This window comes from Peromyscus californicus, unplaced genomic scaffold (genome assembly GCF_007827085.1).
Source record: "Peromyscus californicus insignis strain IS unplaced genomic scaffold, ASM782708v3 Scaffold_6__1_contigs__length_162567912, whole genome shotgun sequence".
NCBI classification, from domain to species: Eukaryota; Metazoa; Chordata; class Mammalia; order Rodentia; family Cricetidae; genus Peromyscus; species Peromyscus californicus.
The window spans coordinates 119,563,103-119,580,203 of NW_026294584.1; the positions used below are offsets into that span (position 1 = coordinate 119,563,103).

Here is a 17,101-nt window from a genome sequence, read left to right on the forward strand (position 1 = left end):
GGGAGGGAAACGAGATAGGAAAGCAGGGTTATTCATATAACATAAATTCTGAGAAAGATGCAGTTGAACGAATCCAAGGCTGGGTTATTTAGGTGAGAGAACTGCAGTTTGGGCAACTAAGAGACTAAGTATGATAAAAATTAAAGCTAAACAAAGGGGAAGTTCTTCAATCCTACCAGTGTCAGGGCCTCTGTCTGTGCCTTGAGCATGGCTGTGGTGAATTGCCTGACAAAGAGAATGGAAGGGAGGGAAGACTTATTTTGCTCATGGTTTTCAAAGTGTCATTTTCTCATACAGGGAAGGTGTGCTACAATAGCTCACAAAACAGCAGGCAGGAATCCTAGTATAGAGTAACTGGAAGGCACAGGATAAGCTATACCCACAAGGGCATATAATCAGTGACTCATGTCCCCAACCAGACTTCACAATTCCATCATGTCCCATTACTCTATTCAGATTTTTACGCCATTGGATACTTCTAGTTCAAAGGCTAGGTAAAAAATGCCACTAAAGATACTAAAGTGTCACATACACACATGACCTTCATTTTCATGGTGTGCTTTTTGAACTATAAGAAAGTTTGAATCTGAAGGGTCTCCCAAAAGGCCATTGTGTGAAATGCTTAGTCTCCAGTCTGTGCTATTGGGAAGTTAAGGAATTTTAAATGATTTGGGTGAGAAGTTAGGCCTGTGGGACATACTCTTTGAATAGATATCAGGACACTGCCCCTCTTATTCTTCCAGCAACCGTGAATTACACACACATGATATGCCATGCCATGCCCATGTTGGATTTTAGCACAGTATGCCCAAAGATGTATGATATTGAAGCATATTGTAGCTAGAGCTTACAAAAGAAAATTTTAATTCCAGGAAAGCTAATAGCAACCAATAAAGGAAGAACATTAAAGCAGAATCCATTTTCAACAACATTGCAGATTTTATTTTAATTTTCTACTGAAGTGTTTCTTTTGGAACTCATGTACTGTAAAAGTTTTGCCTTCATACTGAATAAATCACTTCTTAGAGTACCATTGTAATCACAGGTTATTTTATAGGATGCTGTGTCTCCACACAATTATTTGATCACTTATTGTTACAGTAGCTCAAAATATCTGCCCTTCTTATCCTGAGATATTCTTAAAGAAGACTACTTGAAAACTATTTTGATTTTTTGAATTTGATATTAGGTCCTCACAGATTTGGAGCTCTTTTTGTATAGAAAACCAGAATTATCTTTGAAGGGATAGACAGAGCAACAAAACCTTGCTTTACTTAATTGTCTGCTATCGTCTAAGAAAATTCTGACAAGCAGTTTAAAAATAGTACTTGAAACCCAAACTTTTATTTATCATTTGGTGTGACTTCATACTGTTAAAAATTGATGGGAACCAGAGACTGAGTCCCTATGCTCTGCTGAGGAGAATACCACAGAGTGGCAGGTCTTGAATGATGAGAAGTCACAATAGAGTGAAAACTGATTTGAGTCCTGCCATACAGTGAAAAGACAAAAGGAAATAGGAAAGAGATCAATGCGAGTAAAAGAATCTGCTCACTGGCAGTCTCTGACCTCTGAATGGACCTCAATCCAAGATGTAGAAGGAGGAGACAGTGCTGCCATGCTTAGGGTCACCTCTGAATAGACAGTGTTCTCATCTAATCTTAAAGTCCACCAGCAAGGGACAGCTGAGGCTCAGGTCTTGTGTCTACCTGCACAAACAATAACAGGTTTTCTAGTTCATTCCTCATGCAGGTACTCTGGGGTGAGGGCAGCAGATTCGGCCTCAGCCCCTTGCTAGATGATGGTTATTCATTGGCCTGTGATGGCATCCCCGACAACATATTTTTTTTCTTTTTGCAATGCTTGCATATGTGCTTAACAGAATTGTGAGACTTTTTGTCTTAAGTTCTTCAGCTAGGAAGCTGAAATGGCTGCTCTCATATCACAAGAGTGTCATGGGAATTAATGTGGCATTGGGTATATGTAATAGTCCTTTGCACACTGCCAGTTACTCCCACAAATATAATCACTTACAGAGCTGGGTATGCAGCTCAGTTAGTAGACTGCTTGGCTAGGATGCATAAATCCTGGGTTCTATCCCTAGCAAGAAACACATAGTCCATGACTATAATCTGATCACTGGAGAGTGGAGGCAGGAGGGTTAGAAGTTCAGGGTCATTCTCCAGCTTCAACTACATATTGATTTCAGTGCTATCCTTGGCTACATAAACCTCTTTTCAGGGGATAAAAATGAGGTAAATATATTTCTCATTTTGAACAGAATTTTTCTCAAAATTAAAGTAAAAAAGGTAAATAAATTACCTTTTTCACACAGAAATATTTCTAACATGACTTTATAGGACAGTATTTTTTTGTGTGTGTGGGAAGAGACAGCAGGGAAAAGTGTTGAAAAATTCTCTAGTAAAAAAGACCAGAAAAGCTGATGTGTATTCTTAGTGCATAAAAATCATCACCATCTCCATACGTTTTCTAAAAATACCTTGTATTCATTTTTAAAAGAAAACAAGAAATTATTAATTTTTTAAAGTTTTTAATTCTTTAAGAATTTCATACATTGTATTTTGATCAAATTCACTCCCTACACCAACTCCTTTCGTACATAACACCTATCCCACACTCATCCTACTTCATGTCTTTTTTTTTGTAAAATCCTATCCAAATGTAAAATAGATCATATCAAACACATTACTTTTAACATTAATCATTTTTATTTTAACCAAAGTAAGACTGAAACAAATTTACAATGAAGAACAATTTTAACTTGTGATATCTGTTTGAAAAAAAAAATTGCTTTAAGTTTAAAAAATATAACACAGAGATACATGCTCTGGATACCAGCATTTGGAAGGCTGAGATGGAAAAAAAAAGAATAAGGACTAATTATAAGAGGTCAGGGTTTATAGATATGTATTTATTTACCATTTTCCATCACTTTTTACTTTTCTCTGTAAATTTCACTGCCTGTATTATCCAAACATTTCTCATCTCTGATACATTCTGTATAACTAATGTGCTTTGGTTTTATGCTTTCTGAATATAAAACAGACACTATTATCCCTTCTGTATCATTGAAATATATATATATATATATATATATATATGTACATATACTTTTTCTTTTTTATTAATTATCAATTATTTTTTTCCAGCCAGATCATGGTTTCCCCTCCCTCGCTCCTCTCCTCCCTGTCCCTCCCTCCAATCCCCCCTCCCCTATTCACTCCTCCCTCTTCCCTTCAGAAAGATGCAGGCCTCCCATGTATATCAGGCAGCCATAGCTTATCAAGTTGCAGTAAGACTAGGAATCTCCTCTCCTATTAAGACTGGGCAAGGCAACCCAAGCTGGAGGAAAGGGTTCCAAGAGCTTGCGACAAAGTCAGAGACAGCCCCACTCCCTCTGCCAGGATTCCCACAAGAACACAAGGCCACACAACTGCAACAAACATGCAGAGGGCCCAGGTCAGTCCCATGCAAGTTCTCTGGTTGGCATTTCAGTCTCCATGAGCCCCCATGAGGCCAGATCAGTTGACTCTGTGTGTTTTCCCGTGGTGTCTTTGGCCTCTCTGTCTACCATAATTCTTTAGTTTTTCGAGACAGGGTTTCTCTGTGTAGCTTTGTGCCTTTCCTGGAACTCGCTTTGGAGACCAGGCTGGCCTCGAACTCACAGAGATCTGCCTGGCTCTGCCTCCCGAGTGCTGGGATTAAAGGCGTGCGCCACCACCCCGCCCGGCCCATAATTCTTTCCAACACTAATTCACGGGATTTACTGAGGTTTGGCTATGGGTCTCTGCATCTGTTTCCATCAGTTGCTGAGTGAAGCCTCTCTGATGACAATTGAGCTAGGCAACAACATGTCAGCATAGGAAAATAACATTAGGAATCATTTCATTTACATCCCCCTCCCGGCTTTCTGACAGTCATGTTTAGTTCTACCCTAAGTCTCTGGGCTGTTCAGCCTCTGGCTCCTGGCCTTCCAGGCTATGTCAGAGGTGGGCTCCCTCTCATTGTATGGGTCTCAAGCTGGAACAGTCATTTGTTGGCCACTCCCATAATTTGTACAGAGTACAAATTTCAGGTCAGAGGTTATGTGGCTGGTTTGGGGTCCTAATCCTTCCACTGGAAGTCTTGCTTGGTTACAGAAGATGGCTGATTCAGGCTCCATCTCTCCTATTGCTGAGGAGAGTCTTAGCTCAGAGATTCCTGGGAGTTTCCATTGCACAAGGTTTCTAGCTCATCCCGGAGATACTCCAGATTTCAGTTGTCTTTCCCAGTTCTCTCTCCTTCCATTCTCCCCACCACCTAATCCCTCCTCTTCTCATGCCCACCCACCCCTATCCAGACCTTTCCCTAGTCCACCGATGATGTCTATTCTATTTCCCCTTCATAGTGAGATTCATTTGTCCCACCCCCCTTGAGCCCTCATTTTTACTTTGTTTCTTTGTGTCTGTGGATTATAGCATAGTTATCCTTTAATGCATGGCTAATAGTTATCTATAACTGAGTACATTCCAAGTTTGTCATTCTTGATCTGGGGTACCTCACTCAGGATGCTCTTTTCTAGTTCCATCCATTTGCCAGAAAATTTTATAATGTCATTGTTTTTAACAAATGAGTAATACTCCATTGTGTAAATGTACCACATTTTCATTATACATTCTTCAGATGACGGGCATCAAGGTTGTTACCATATTCTGGCTATTATGAATAAAGTTACTATGAACATAGTTGAGCAAGTATCCTTGTGGTATGGTAGAGCATCCTTTGGGTATATTCCCAGGAGTGATATAGCTAGGTCTTGAAGTAGATACATTCTGAGAAACCTCCATATTGATTTCCAAAGTGACTGCACAAGTTTGCACTCCTACCAGCAACCAGAATATTTCCCTTGCTCCACATCCTATCTAGCATGAGCTGTCACTTGTACTTTTGATCACAGCCATTCTGACATGTGAAAGATGGAATCTCAGAGTCATATTGATTTGTGTTTCCCTGATGGCTAAGGATGTTGAACATTCCTTTAGATGTTTCCTGGCCATTTGAGAATCCTATGTTGAGAATTCTCTGTTTGGATCTGTACCTCAATTTCTTTAAGAATTTTTTTTCATTTCCTCTTTAAGAACCTCTATCATCTTCATAAAGTTGGTTCTAAGGTTGTTTTCTTGGGCTTCAGCTGCATTGAATTGTTCAAGTCTTGCAGTTGTAGGACAGCTGGGCTCTGGTGGTGCTCTATTGCCCTTTCTGTTCTTGACTGTGTTTACACTGGCATTTAGGCATCTGGGTTTGGGATAACTATAGGTCTAGGCTTTGGTTCCTGAGTTTGTCTTTGTTGAATGTGTCTTTTGTTCCTCAGTTTCTGTTTCCTATCTCGTCTTCTGGTCTAAGTGGGCCAGGGGTTCTTGTGACTAGTAAGTTTTCAATTCCAGTAGTGTGTCTATAGTGGAGTTTTTGTTGCCTGCAAGACCTCTGGGGTTTTGTGTGCTAATGTTGCCTCTGCAGTTCCAATGACCACTGTGGCCTCTGTGGTTCTAGATACATGCTTGGTCTCTAGGATTTCTAGTCCACACTGGTGTGCCCTCCCATACAGCAGAAGTTTTCTGCCCAGGTTGTGGGCTGGGATATAGAGCTCAGGGGAGAGGGTACAGTTGGGGGGCTGTTGTGCCTGCTTTAGGGAGTGTTAGCTGACTGTGGACCCTGTTTTATCTTGAATCCCCAGGATCTGTCTGGTCTCCAGTCAGAGTTGTGGACTGGAATATGGGGCCCAAGGAAAGGGGTACAGTTTGGAACTGTTGAGTTAGCTTTAAGGAGTGTCGGGGGCTCTTATCTGGGGTCCCTAGGACAAGTTTGGCCTCCTATAAAGAAGCCAGAGGTGTGGGCAAGGAGATGGAGCCCAGAAGAGTAGGTGCTGTTGGGGACTGTTGAGTGGGCTGTAAGGGAGTGTTAGCAGGGAGTGCAGGGTATATATGGGGGAAGTCTTATCTTAAGTCCCAGGATCCAGACTGGCATCTGGTAAAGAAGAAGTGCCAGTAAAGAAGTCTTCAGTCAAAGGTGTTTGCTGGAATATGGAGCCCAGGGGAGGAGTTGCAGTCTTAGATTGTTGGACTGGCTTTAAGGAGTGCTAGCTGGTCATGAGTTTTGTCTTACCTTAGGTCCCTAGATTAGGGCTGGCCTCGAGTGAAAGAGCTGGAGCTGTGGGCCTGGATATGAAACCCAGAAGAAGGGGTTCTTAGGTCCCTAGATCCAGTCTGGCCTCAAGTAAACCAGAAGTCTTCTGCCAAAGGTGTTTGCCAGAATATGGAGCCCAGCAGAGCGTGCAGTCTGGGATGGTTGGGCAGGTGTACCAGGCTTTCTTTTGGGCCACCAACCAGTTCTCAAATCATGAAAAGGATACTTATTATCAGTTATGAATGCTCAGCCTTATCTTAGCTCTTATTTTAATCTGTTTCTCTTTTTCTATGTTTTGCCTCAGGGTTTCTCTCTCTCTCCCCCTCTCCCTCCCCCCTCCCTCTCCCCCTCCCTCCCTCCCTCCCTCCCTCCCCCCCCCCTCTCTCTCTCTCTCTTTCTCTCTCTGTCTTTCTATATATCTTACCTCCTGTCTCCATGTCTGATTGGCTGCTCTTGACTTCTGGTCCTGGGAGAGTCCCTCTCCTTTTCTGTTGTTCACCCTTTCTCTCTTGAGCCTAGATTTCTCCTCCTACTCATTCTCTCTGCCTGCCAGAGCTGCCTATCCCACTGCTGTCTAGCTATTGGCAGTTCAAATTTTTTTTTAATTAGACCATTATCTTTTTTTTATTAAACCAATCAAGTGCCTTAGGCAGGCAAGGTGAAACAAATGCAACACATGTTTACATAATTAAGCAAATGTAGCATAAACAAATGCAACACATCTTTACATCATTAACAAAGGCAGCAGAAACAAATGTAACCAACTTTTACACTGTTAAAGTAATAGTCCATAGCATAAACAAATGTAACACATCTTTACATAGTTAAAATAATATTCTACATTTCCCCCTTTTTGTCTAATATAAAGGAAAGTTTTAACTTTAACATAGTAAGACTATGTATAGTAACAATAATTATCAAGTAAGAATTACATTTATAATATCCAGTCCCATTGTATTTGGCAAAATCAAAGAACATACTCCATTAATCTTATCTTGGTGAGTACAAAGCTCTGTACCTAATTTACCTTTTATCATAACAAAAGAAAGCTGTAACTATGACTATCTAGTGTTCAACTTCATCAAAGACCCTAGAAGTATATTAATATTAATGGGGTAAACATGAAGTGCAGTGCAAGCAACTTCCAAAAATATAGAAATAACAGACATCAGCCTAGAATGGCTGGCATACTTTTCATTAAAGCTGGAATTTTGAAAGACTGTTCTGCCTTGTTTTGGAAAAGTTTGACAATCTCTTTCCTGCATGTTCTGCTTGTCTAGTTTGACCAATATAATGTCAGCAGTCAAGGCAAGTACAGTTTCTTTCCCAAATGTCTAGCTTTACCACAATGAAATCAAACTCCACATGGAGTTTTTTTCAATGTCCATCATATTCTCTGAAGTAAATTGGTGCTGTCAGGAGCAGATGTGACTCACTCTCATGAAAAGTCTTAGGTTATTAAACATCCTAAATGCCATATTCTGTAGGTCTTTGAAGTGTTGAAGATCACCTTTATATCTAAAAATGTAAACCTTGAAATCTAAATCTAAATGTAAATCTAAAAATGTTTAACCTTGAAAATATACTTAATATGACAACATTGATTGTTATAAATGACTAACTACTAACCTGTATTTCTTAATTATACATTACATTTTAAAATCAGCTGCATAAGTACATTACCCCAAACAAGAATAGAGACATACATACAGCATAATAGAAATAATTTTAAATTTGTACCAATAATCAAAATCCATACCAATGTAAAATATTTGAGATTAATAGCTGTCTTCTTATCCTATATTCCTAAATCCCCCTCAAATGATGACAAACATCCATAACCCACAAAATGACCAAAACCACCCACCCCACCTATTAAGAGTATGGGCATTGTGTTCTCTAGACTTTTTTTTATTGTCTTGGGCAATGGCACCTATAGGGGAACCTGAGAAAATTGAGATAATGGTCAAATCCTGGGAAAACTAGTTGTAACATTTGTTCTACAGTCTCTGTACAATGGGAAAGCACAAGGCTTTTCTGAAGTACTGGCTAGAATAGTCTGTGAGGCTGGACCATCTCAGCCAGCAGCCTTGAATAGGCTGGATGCAGAACTCTGAGGAAACTACAACAGAGGCACTCTGAGAGCCTGGGTCAAGTGGGCCACCCATTTTCATCAGAAACACACAAACATTCAAAGGTAACATGCATGTCTGCATTAACACAAGTATGGACTGTGTGTTGTACATAAGTCAGCCAAAGACAATTTCTTGTTTTATGTTTGAACAGGTAAAATATAAGTCACCTGTCTTGTAGTTTTTCATGGTTTATTTCATTATGTTTGTAGCCAAGATTTTCAGGAGGTCTCCCCCATCAAACCTGAACTCCAACCTTATATGAATACACAGCCTTTCATTTCCTGTGAAAACAAAAGCGTAACTTCTTCCTCAATGCAATATAGTTTTTTTTTTTTTACTTCCAATTTAAAAGTAAGGCATTCCTAAAATATCTAGTCTAGTTTAATTCACCAGTCCATTTTTTCAATCAAATGTCTCTCAGCAGCTGACATTTGCTCATCAGCATTCAAAAAATTCAAAGACAACACAACATCATATAGTATCAAGCCTCTCTATGTATTTTTCATCTTTACATTGCTTTCCCCCCTTTATATTTCTTTAATGTTTCTTTAAAGACTTTATTTTTTTAAGCTATTATTTCTGATGAGTGTCTACACCCATTTTCTTTTCTTTCTTGAGCCTATGCACATTTTTAAATATTCTGTAACCTGTGTAGAGGTTATTTCTATCTTAATCAATCTTTACTCCATATATCTATCCTTTTCTGACCACTTGAGGCAAACTTTAAACTGCTAAGTCTAAGCAGCTAGGCCTAGGCCTTCTAACATGGCTTTGGCATCTGGCCCCACCTCCTTCTCCATTAGTGAAAGAGGAGATCTACACCCTGGGGGCCTGGTCTAGAAGTGTATTTTAACCAGGAACTGTATTCAATTGCCAAGCTCTGTGATGCTGTTGTCTGTGCTGTGGAAGTCCCTACCCAACACTCTATTTCTACTTAATGTACCAGCACTTTTTTCCAGTTGTGTCAGGCCCTGTGTAGAAATTTGGACCCAACCTTGGATTGCCAAATGTAACAGGCTTTCTTTTGGGCCACCAACCAGTTCCCAATTCATAACAAGAAGACATATTATTATTTTCAAATGTTTAGCCTTATCTTAGCTCTTATTTTAATTTGTTTCTCTTTATCTACATTTCATCTCAGGGACTTTTACCTTTATTTCTTTTTGTATACCTTACTTTTCTGCTGTCTCCAGGCTTGCTGGAGGCTGCCTGGCTTCTGGACCCAGGCATGTCCTTCTCTTTCTACCTTGTTCTCCTTCTTCTTCTCTCTGGAGCCTAGATTTCTTCTCCCACTTGTTCTCTCTACCCACTAGCCCCTTCTATTCCTCCCTTGCCTAGCTATTGGCCATTCAGCTTCATATTAGACCAATTAGGTGCCTTAGGAAGGCAAGGTGAAAAAAATGCAACACATCTGTACATAGTTGAACAAATGAAGAACCAAAAAATGTAACATATCTTTACATCATTAAATGCAGCATAAACAAATTCAATATATCTTTACATAGTGAAAATAATATTCCACAACAGGCAGACTTTAAGGGATGCTAGCTGGTGATGAGTGATGTTTTCTCTGGGGTGACTAGAACCAGTCTAGCCTCTGGTAATAGAGCCAAAGGTATGGGCTGGCATATGGAGCCCAGGGAGGAGAAACTCTATTTCTTCATTTTTAAATGAATTAATTCCCTTGTTTTTTTATCTTCTCTTTTACTTTTATTTATTTATTTATTATCTTTTTTTTAAAGTCTTTAATTGGCTACTCCCATAATTTCTGTGCCACCTTTACCCCAACACATCTTGTAGGTGGGGCAAATTGAAGATCAAGGTTATGTGGCTGAGTTTATGTCCCAGTCCCATCACTGGAAGTTTTGCCTGATTACAGCAGATGGCCAATTCAGGCTCCATATCCCCCATTGCTAGAAGTCATAACTAGAACCACCCTCATAGTTCCTGGGAGTTTCCATGGCATTAGGTATAGCTGGTGGTTTCTCTCTAGGTCCTGCCAAGCCCCCTTAGTCCCATAGCCCACTTATAAAATAAAAACACAGACACTTATATTATTTAAACTGATTGGCCTAATGGCTCAGGCTTCTGTTCTTATATCTTATATCTTAAATTAACCCATATCTATTAGTCTATAAGTTGCCACATGGCTCGTGGCTTACCAGTACCTTACACTTTTCATGGCAGCAGCTGGCAGTGTCTCTCTGCCTCAGCCTTCTACTTCCCAGAATTCTCTCTCCTTGTCCCGCCTATTCTTCCTGCCTGGCTACTGACCAATCAGTGTTTTATTTATTAACCAATGAGAGCAACACATTTAATATACAGAACATCCCACATCAGTTAGGTTTCTAGCTCATTCCAGGGATGCCTCTTATTCCATTTTTCTCTCCAAGTACTCTCTTCCTCCATCTTCCCCCAACCTGATCCCTCCTGTTCCCATGCATGTACTCCCATCCAGACCCTGCCCCCATCCACCTGTGATATCTATTCTAATTACCCTTCACATTAAGACCCATATGTCCCTTCTTGAGCCTTCTTTGTTACTTGGTTTCTTTGGATCTGTGGTTTGTAGCATGGTTATCCTTTACTTTATGATTAATACTCACTTGTAAGTGAGTACATAACCTGTTTGTCTTTCTTGGTCTGTGTTACCTCACTCAGGATGATCTTTTCTAGCTCTATCCATTTGCTAGAAAATATCATGTTGTTATTTTTTTTAACAGCTGAGTAATACTCTCTTGTGTAAATGTACCACATTTTCTTTATCCATTTTTTTTTTTTTTATAGAAGGGCATCTAGGGAATAACCGACCAATGACTGGTACAACTTGAGACCCATATCATGATAAGGAGTCTACCCCTGATACTTCCTAGAAGTCCCAGACCCGGGGAGCTAGACAATCCAGAGACTTAGGTTATAACCAAAGAGTAGGCAGAACCTAGGGAATCCTGTGGAAGGGGGGAGAAAGGATTGAGGGAGTCAATTGGGTCAAGGACACCACAAAATAACCCCACAAAACTAACTAGCTGGCACATAGGGACTCACAGAGACTGAACTGCCAACCAGAACCCTTGTGTGGAACTGACCTAGGCCCTCTGCACATATGTTACAGTTGTCTAACTTGGTTTCTTGTGGAACTCCTAACAGCGGGACCATGGGATTTTTCTGACTGTTACTTGCTTGTGGGACCCTTTCCTCCTGCTGGGACCCTTTTTTTCCAATCTTAACAGGAGAGGAGGTTCCTAGTCTTACTTCAACTTGATAGTCCATATCTGTCTGATATACATGGAAGACCTGACTTTTTCTGAAGATAAAAGAGGAGAAGTGGGTGGGGGATAGGATTAGGAATAGGGAGGTTGGGGGAAGAGGACTTAGAGGAAAGGAGGGAGGAAGGGGAATTGTAATGGGACTGGGAAAAAATAACTAATTAATAAATTAACTAATTAAAATTAAAAAGAAAAGATCTTATCAGTACCTTGGCCTAAACACAAACTCAGTGTTTCTGCCTCAGCTTCCCGCATACTGGGATCATAGGTGTGCACCACAGAGTATGCATACCTTACATTTCATTCTTAAGAATTTTCTTTAAGAAAAATAGATCCAAATACTTCTGTATTAATATTGTCACATTGGAAAGAGGCTGTTTGACACTATTATGTTGAAAATACACCTTGGTGAATGACAAGACCACAGCATCCTTTTATTTGGAACATCTGTAGACACTTCTACATTGTTTTCTGCAGAGAATACTCATTGCTAATCTAGTGTTACTATTGTCTTTTCTTTTGCTCTTAGATGAGCTAAGATGTAAACCTGGTCTCACAAATGCTTCAGTTTGAAATTCAGTCCCCTAGCCTGTACATCCATCGGTATAGAGTGTCCTTTCTCTCAAATGATCCGGGAGTTTGGAACATTTTTTCCACTGAAAACAAGGTTCTCTTCATCATTTTTTTCTGGTATCTCTGTCTTCTTTCTAATTTAGTGACATGAAACCTTTATGTGGGTTTGGATGATCTTTCTGTTTCCTACCAATTAAAATTCTTTATTGTTAGTGCTTTTAAAACATTATTTGCAGATTTTTAGATTATTTGGGTAGTTTATCTTTCAGTGATGTCTTTCTGTTTTATTGCATGCCTGTTCCAATCACAGTATTATTTCTCTAATGATGCTGTTTGGTTTGTAATTTGTACCTTACTTTTATATCTAGCAAATTCACCTGGGTCTACTGTCCACGTATTTCCATCTTTACAGTGTTATTTTTTTAAAACATTTCTATTCATATATGTGTATAACTTTGGAACATTTGACGGCTTTCCTGAAGCATGTTGCTCTAGATTGGGCAATTTCTGTGTACTGATAGCATGTTATGTTTATTGCTATCATTTTTCCTGTGTATTTGATTTTCCCCAGCCCATCTTTCTCATATTGTTCATGCTTGCAGAGTCTTTATAAAAAATACTTCCCCATCACTTAACAGGAAGCATATTTCTCAACTTCTTAATTGTCTTATCTGAGATCTGCCTGATTTATTCCTTGTGACACCTATTTAGAGTTGGGATATGTTGTGAAAACTCACATTTTCTAGTCTTGGGGAATCATGGATCATGGAGTTGGATGAAACTTAGTCTTTTTGTTTGTTTGTTTTGTTTTGTTTTACAAATCACTGACACTGCTAAGATTTGTTAGCTAACATGACCTGCATTAAGATTAGCCTTGGGGAAAAAAAAAAAACATAAATATACATCACTGGGAGAGTTTACACTTTCCTACTGGGCCCTGCAGATGTGACAGGAATGTTTAGGCCTGAGTCTGAAAATAATGGAGTCAGCTTCATAATCTGCTAGCCACCCATTTCAAAAATGTTGTGTAAAAAGGTTTGTTGTAGGAACATACAATCCGTGTGCATCAGATCTGGTTACCTCCAAATTTGAATATTGTAAAAAGAATTCTCGTGATATTATTTCATCAGTAAATCTCATGATTAGGGGCAAGATTAAGCATCTGAGAACTTTCAATTTTGTGGCCACAGCCATATTGACTTACTTAGCAAGGTTTCTTAGTGTTGTTGTTATTATTATTATTATCTGTGAATTTTTGTTATTGTTGTTTTATTCTGTATGTTTGAATCTGTTTGCATTTTGTCATGTCTTGCCTAAGAGTATAAGACCTTCAGTCCCTTCTTTCTAAATCAGTCTTTGCAACAGTCTTGAGATATAATACCTATATTGTATCTCTCTGACATTATTAGGTAATTTATCCAGCATAGTATGATTGATAACTGACTGTTAAAATTGAAGCTTTTAATTGTCTATACTACTATTCCAAAGCTGAATATACTGAAAATAAAGCTTAAAATCTCTATTGAAAGAATTATTTTACTTGGGTGGAAATATTTTAGATGTTAGATGGGAGAATAATAAGTGGATCATAAAGAAAGAATATGAATATTTTTATTTATTTTTATATCTTCTCTTAAAGTAGATAGAGATTTGCAAAATAGATCCAACTTTCTAGACTTCAATTTCTTCACATAAAAATAACAATAATGGCAGCAGTGATGATGTTGGTGGCAGTGAATACTATCATAGCTCCTTGACTCTCCATTTGGTTATAACCAGTGTGATATGACACAATTTATAAGAAGAATCACATTAAATTTCAAAATAATCATAACTAACAAAATCATGGATGTTTCTCATACCTGCTAAGGCTGTTGTGATTCTAGGTTGTCTGTTTTTACACACTGGTTCTACTGTCTTTCCAAATTGAGAAGTTTGCCTTAAATGGTGGGACTTTGATTCTCTGGCACTACATGTATGGACTGAACATCCTACAAATAAGTCCTAATGCCAAGTTTATGCTTCATAGTGTATATTTTCATACAAAAACAAATACAGTCTTCTACCCTGTGCAGTGGTTCTTCTTCTGCCTTTCCTCCTTGTCTTTCGCGCACAATATTTCTGTCCATTACACTGATGTAGGGCTAAATAAGGAAAACATCCAGTCACGTTAAATGTGAGAGCAGGGATTCTAGAAGCCCAGTACCACTGGATGTTGTAGCCCCTGAGGGGTAATAAATGGGCTGATGCAGGGAAGAATAAGGGCAGCAGTGGGCCAGAATGAGATGCACTGGACTGACTGATACTGATTACATGGAGAAAGAAAAGACAATAATTGAATAAATTCAGATTCTCAACTTTGATTTAGAAAGGTTTTACTTGAAAAAAAATGGTTAAATGGAGTAAAGGATTAGATGAGTAAGTCATGTTAATTACTTAATTCTGTTGTTTTTATTGTGATGGTGTAGAGTTTTCTTTGTTTATAGGAAGTAAAAACTACTAAATTTGCCATGAAAGGGGTTCAGTTCACAAAATTAATCTACACAGTTCAGAAAACTATCATTTAAAAAAGACTTTATTGCATTCATTTTTAATGATTATGTTTGTTGGAGTACAAAGGGCAGAGGACAACTTTCAGGAGTTTGTTCCTGCTTCCCTTCTTGACAAGGCAGTCTAGTGCAGTTGCTGGTGCTGCAGCTGCACAAGCTGGTAGAGCTTGTACTGCATGTGACTTTCACATGGGTTCTGGGACTCCAACTTGGATCATCAACCTTGTGAAGTTTATACATTTACTTGCTGAACTATCTCATCAGGACAGAAAAAAATCAATATTTATATCATTCTTGAAGAATTTTCTCTATGGTCTAGCTTGTAACATAACATTTTCTAATGTGTGTAGAGATGAGATTTAATATAGGTATGCTGTCAACCAGAGGCAAATATCTCAGTGGATATTCTCTTTTCTATCTCCAGGTGAGGGTCATTTCAGCCGTCCAGTTTTTATTCAGGAGCCAAAAGATGTCATTTTTCCTTTGGATTTATCCAGATCTGAAATCATTCTGACTTGTACTGCAAATGGTTACCCTTCACCCCGCTACAGGTAAAGCTACTTCTTGGTACCACCGTTGCCCGCTTTGTGGTTGCTATAAAATTGACACACAATAAGGATTCTCAGAAATACTTTACATATTCAGAGTAGACCTCAAGGTGTTTTCCCACTGCTATTAAGCTTTGTCTACGCAAATCATATAAGCATATATACACATTCTGAACCCCAGTGCATTCCTTCATGCTGAATTCTCATCATCATTTCCAAGTAATCACTACTATATATCTGTTGCTTATTTCTTGAGATTAATGGAAAGCAGAGTCATATATACTTAGAACTGAGAAAGAAAGCAAAGATAACATAGAATAAAAGAAGAAAGAAGTGCAGGAAAATAGAAATTGGCAAGAGAAAGAAAGATTTGGTTTCATAACTTGAAAAAGTTCTAGCTTATTTTGCATTCAGCATACATCTACTTCAGTTTAAGGGCACTGCCTCAGTTTCCCCATATACAATAGCTATGAAAATGGCCTTCTGTAAAAAAATAATCAAAGGAAAATCTTCAACTTATTTCATGAGATCAAATTCTAAAACTTTCCCACAGTTCCCATTGTGCCAAAAATATTAATTGTGGAAAAACTCTGTTGAAAGCAATTTTGTGCATTCTAAGGCCAAGAGAGTATTTTTATTACTGGGAAAACATGTTTGTTGCTCATACAGAATATTATTTTCAAAGTCTTCATTAGTATGTTGTTTCAAATTGTTCTGGCTTTTCTCACATTTGTCCACCTAAAGAGAACATATGAGAAGTAGGTGGAGTCTTTCCTGGGATCTTTGCAACATACAATATACAAGCTTAAATTAAAATTTTAACAAAAGCATTCAAAAATAGTTTTCTGCTCAGACATCCTTCAGTCTTCCAATCACTACAAAGAAATAAAATAAAGGGCAGCTTGAGAGGAAGGATGATTTTTTTTTTCTTATTTAAACAGTTGCAGTGTGGGTAGAATTCAAAGATCTATAAATGTGTGTATATAAGTTGCATTTTTAAATGAAATCTTTGTTGGTAAGAGCTATGTGTGGTGATACTATGTTCCCCAAATATTGTGCACCCTAATAAACTTATCTGGGGTCAGAGAACAGAACAGCCACTAGATATAGAGGCCAGAAAATGGTGGCACACATGCCTTTAATCCTATCACTTGGGAGGCAGAGATCCATCTGGATCTCTGAGTTTAAAGCTACACTGGAAACAGCCAGGCATGGTGACTCACACCTTTAATCCCAGGAAGTGAGCCTTTAATCCCAGGGAGTGATGGCAGAAAGCAGAAAGGTATATAAGGCATGAGGACCAGGAACTAGGGCTGGTTAAGCTTTTAGGCTTTGAGCAGCACAGTTCAGCTGAGATCCCTTTGGATGAGGACTCAGAAGCTTCCAGTCTGAGGAAACAGGATCAGCTGAGGAATTAGCAAGGTTTGGTGGCTGTGGTTTGTTCTGCTTCCCTGATCTTCCAGCATTCGCCACAATACCTGGCTCCAGGTTTGTTTTTATTAATAAGACCTTTTAAGATTCAAGCTACAGCTCTGTGCAATGTGAATAGAAGAAGAAAAATAGTAAACATCAGAGTGACAGTTGGTCAGTTGGTGATTTGAATTTTAAAAGCATTTCCACAAAGTTTTAATTTTTAGACATAAAATTGGATTGACATACAGAAAAAGCAACAATTAAGTCAATTTTAGCAAACTGGGTTGGCTTTGCACATTGTAATAAAATACAGCTTCCATCTATATATGATTACTAGAGTAATGGGTCACATATTTAAATTGACAAAGCCAAAGCCATCTGTGTATTATCTCTTATTTAGCTTATATTTTGTAGAATAAATTCCTTATCTTATA

At 38.6% G+C, this 17,101-nt stretch overlaps 1 protein-coding gene across 1 annotated transcript in view; it reads left to right on the forward strand.

The window, feature by feature from the left end:
* The window catches only part of Cntn6 (contactin 6), a 337,384-nt gene that overhangs the window by 132,216 nt on the left and 188,067 nt on the right, over nucleotides 1-17,101 (forward strand). Inside the window, 1 exon segment of the mRNA XM_052719550.1 lies at nucleotides 15,131-15,257. Coding sequence (XP_052575510.1) covers nucleotides 15,131-15,257 — 127 coding nt within the window.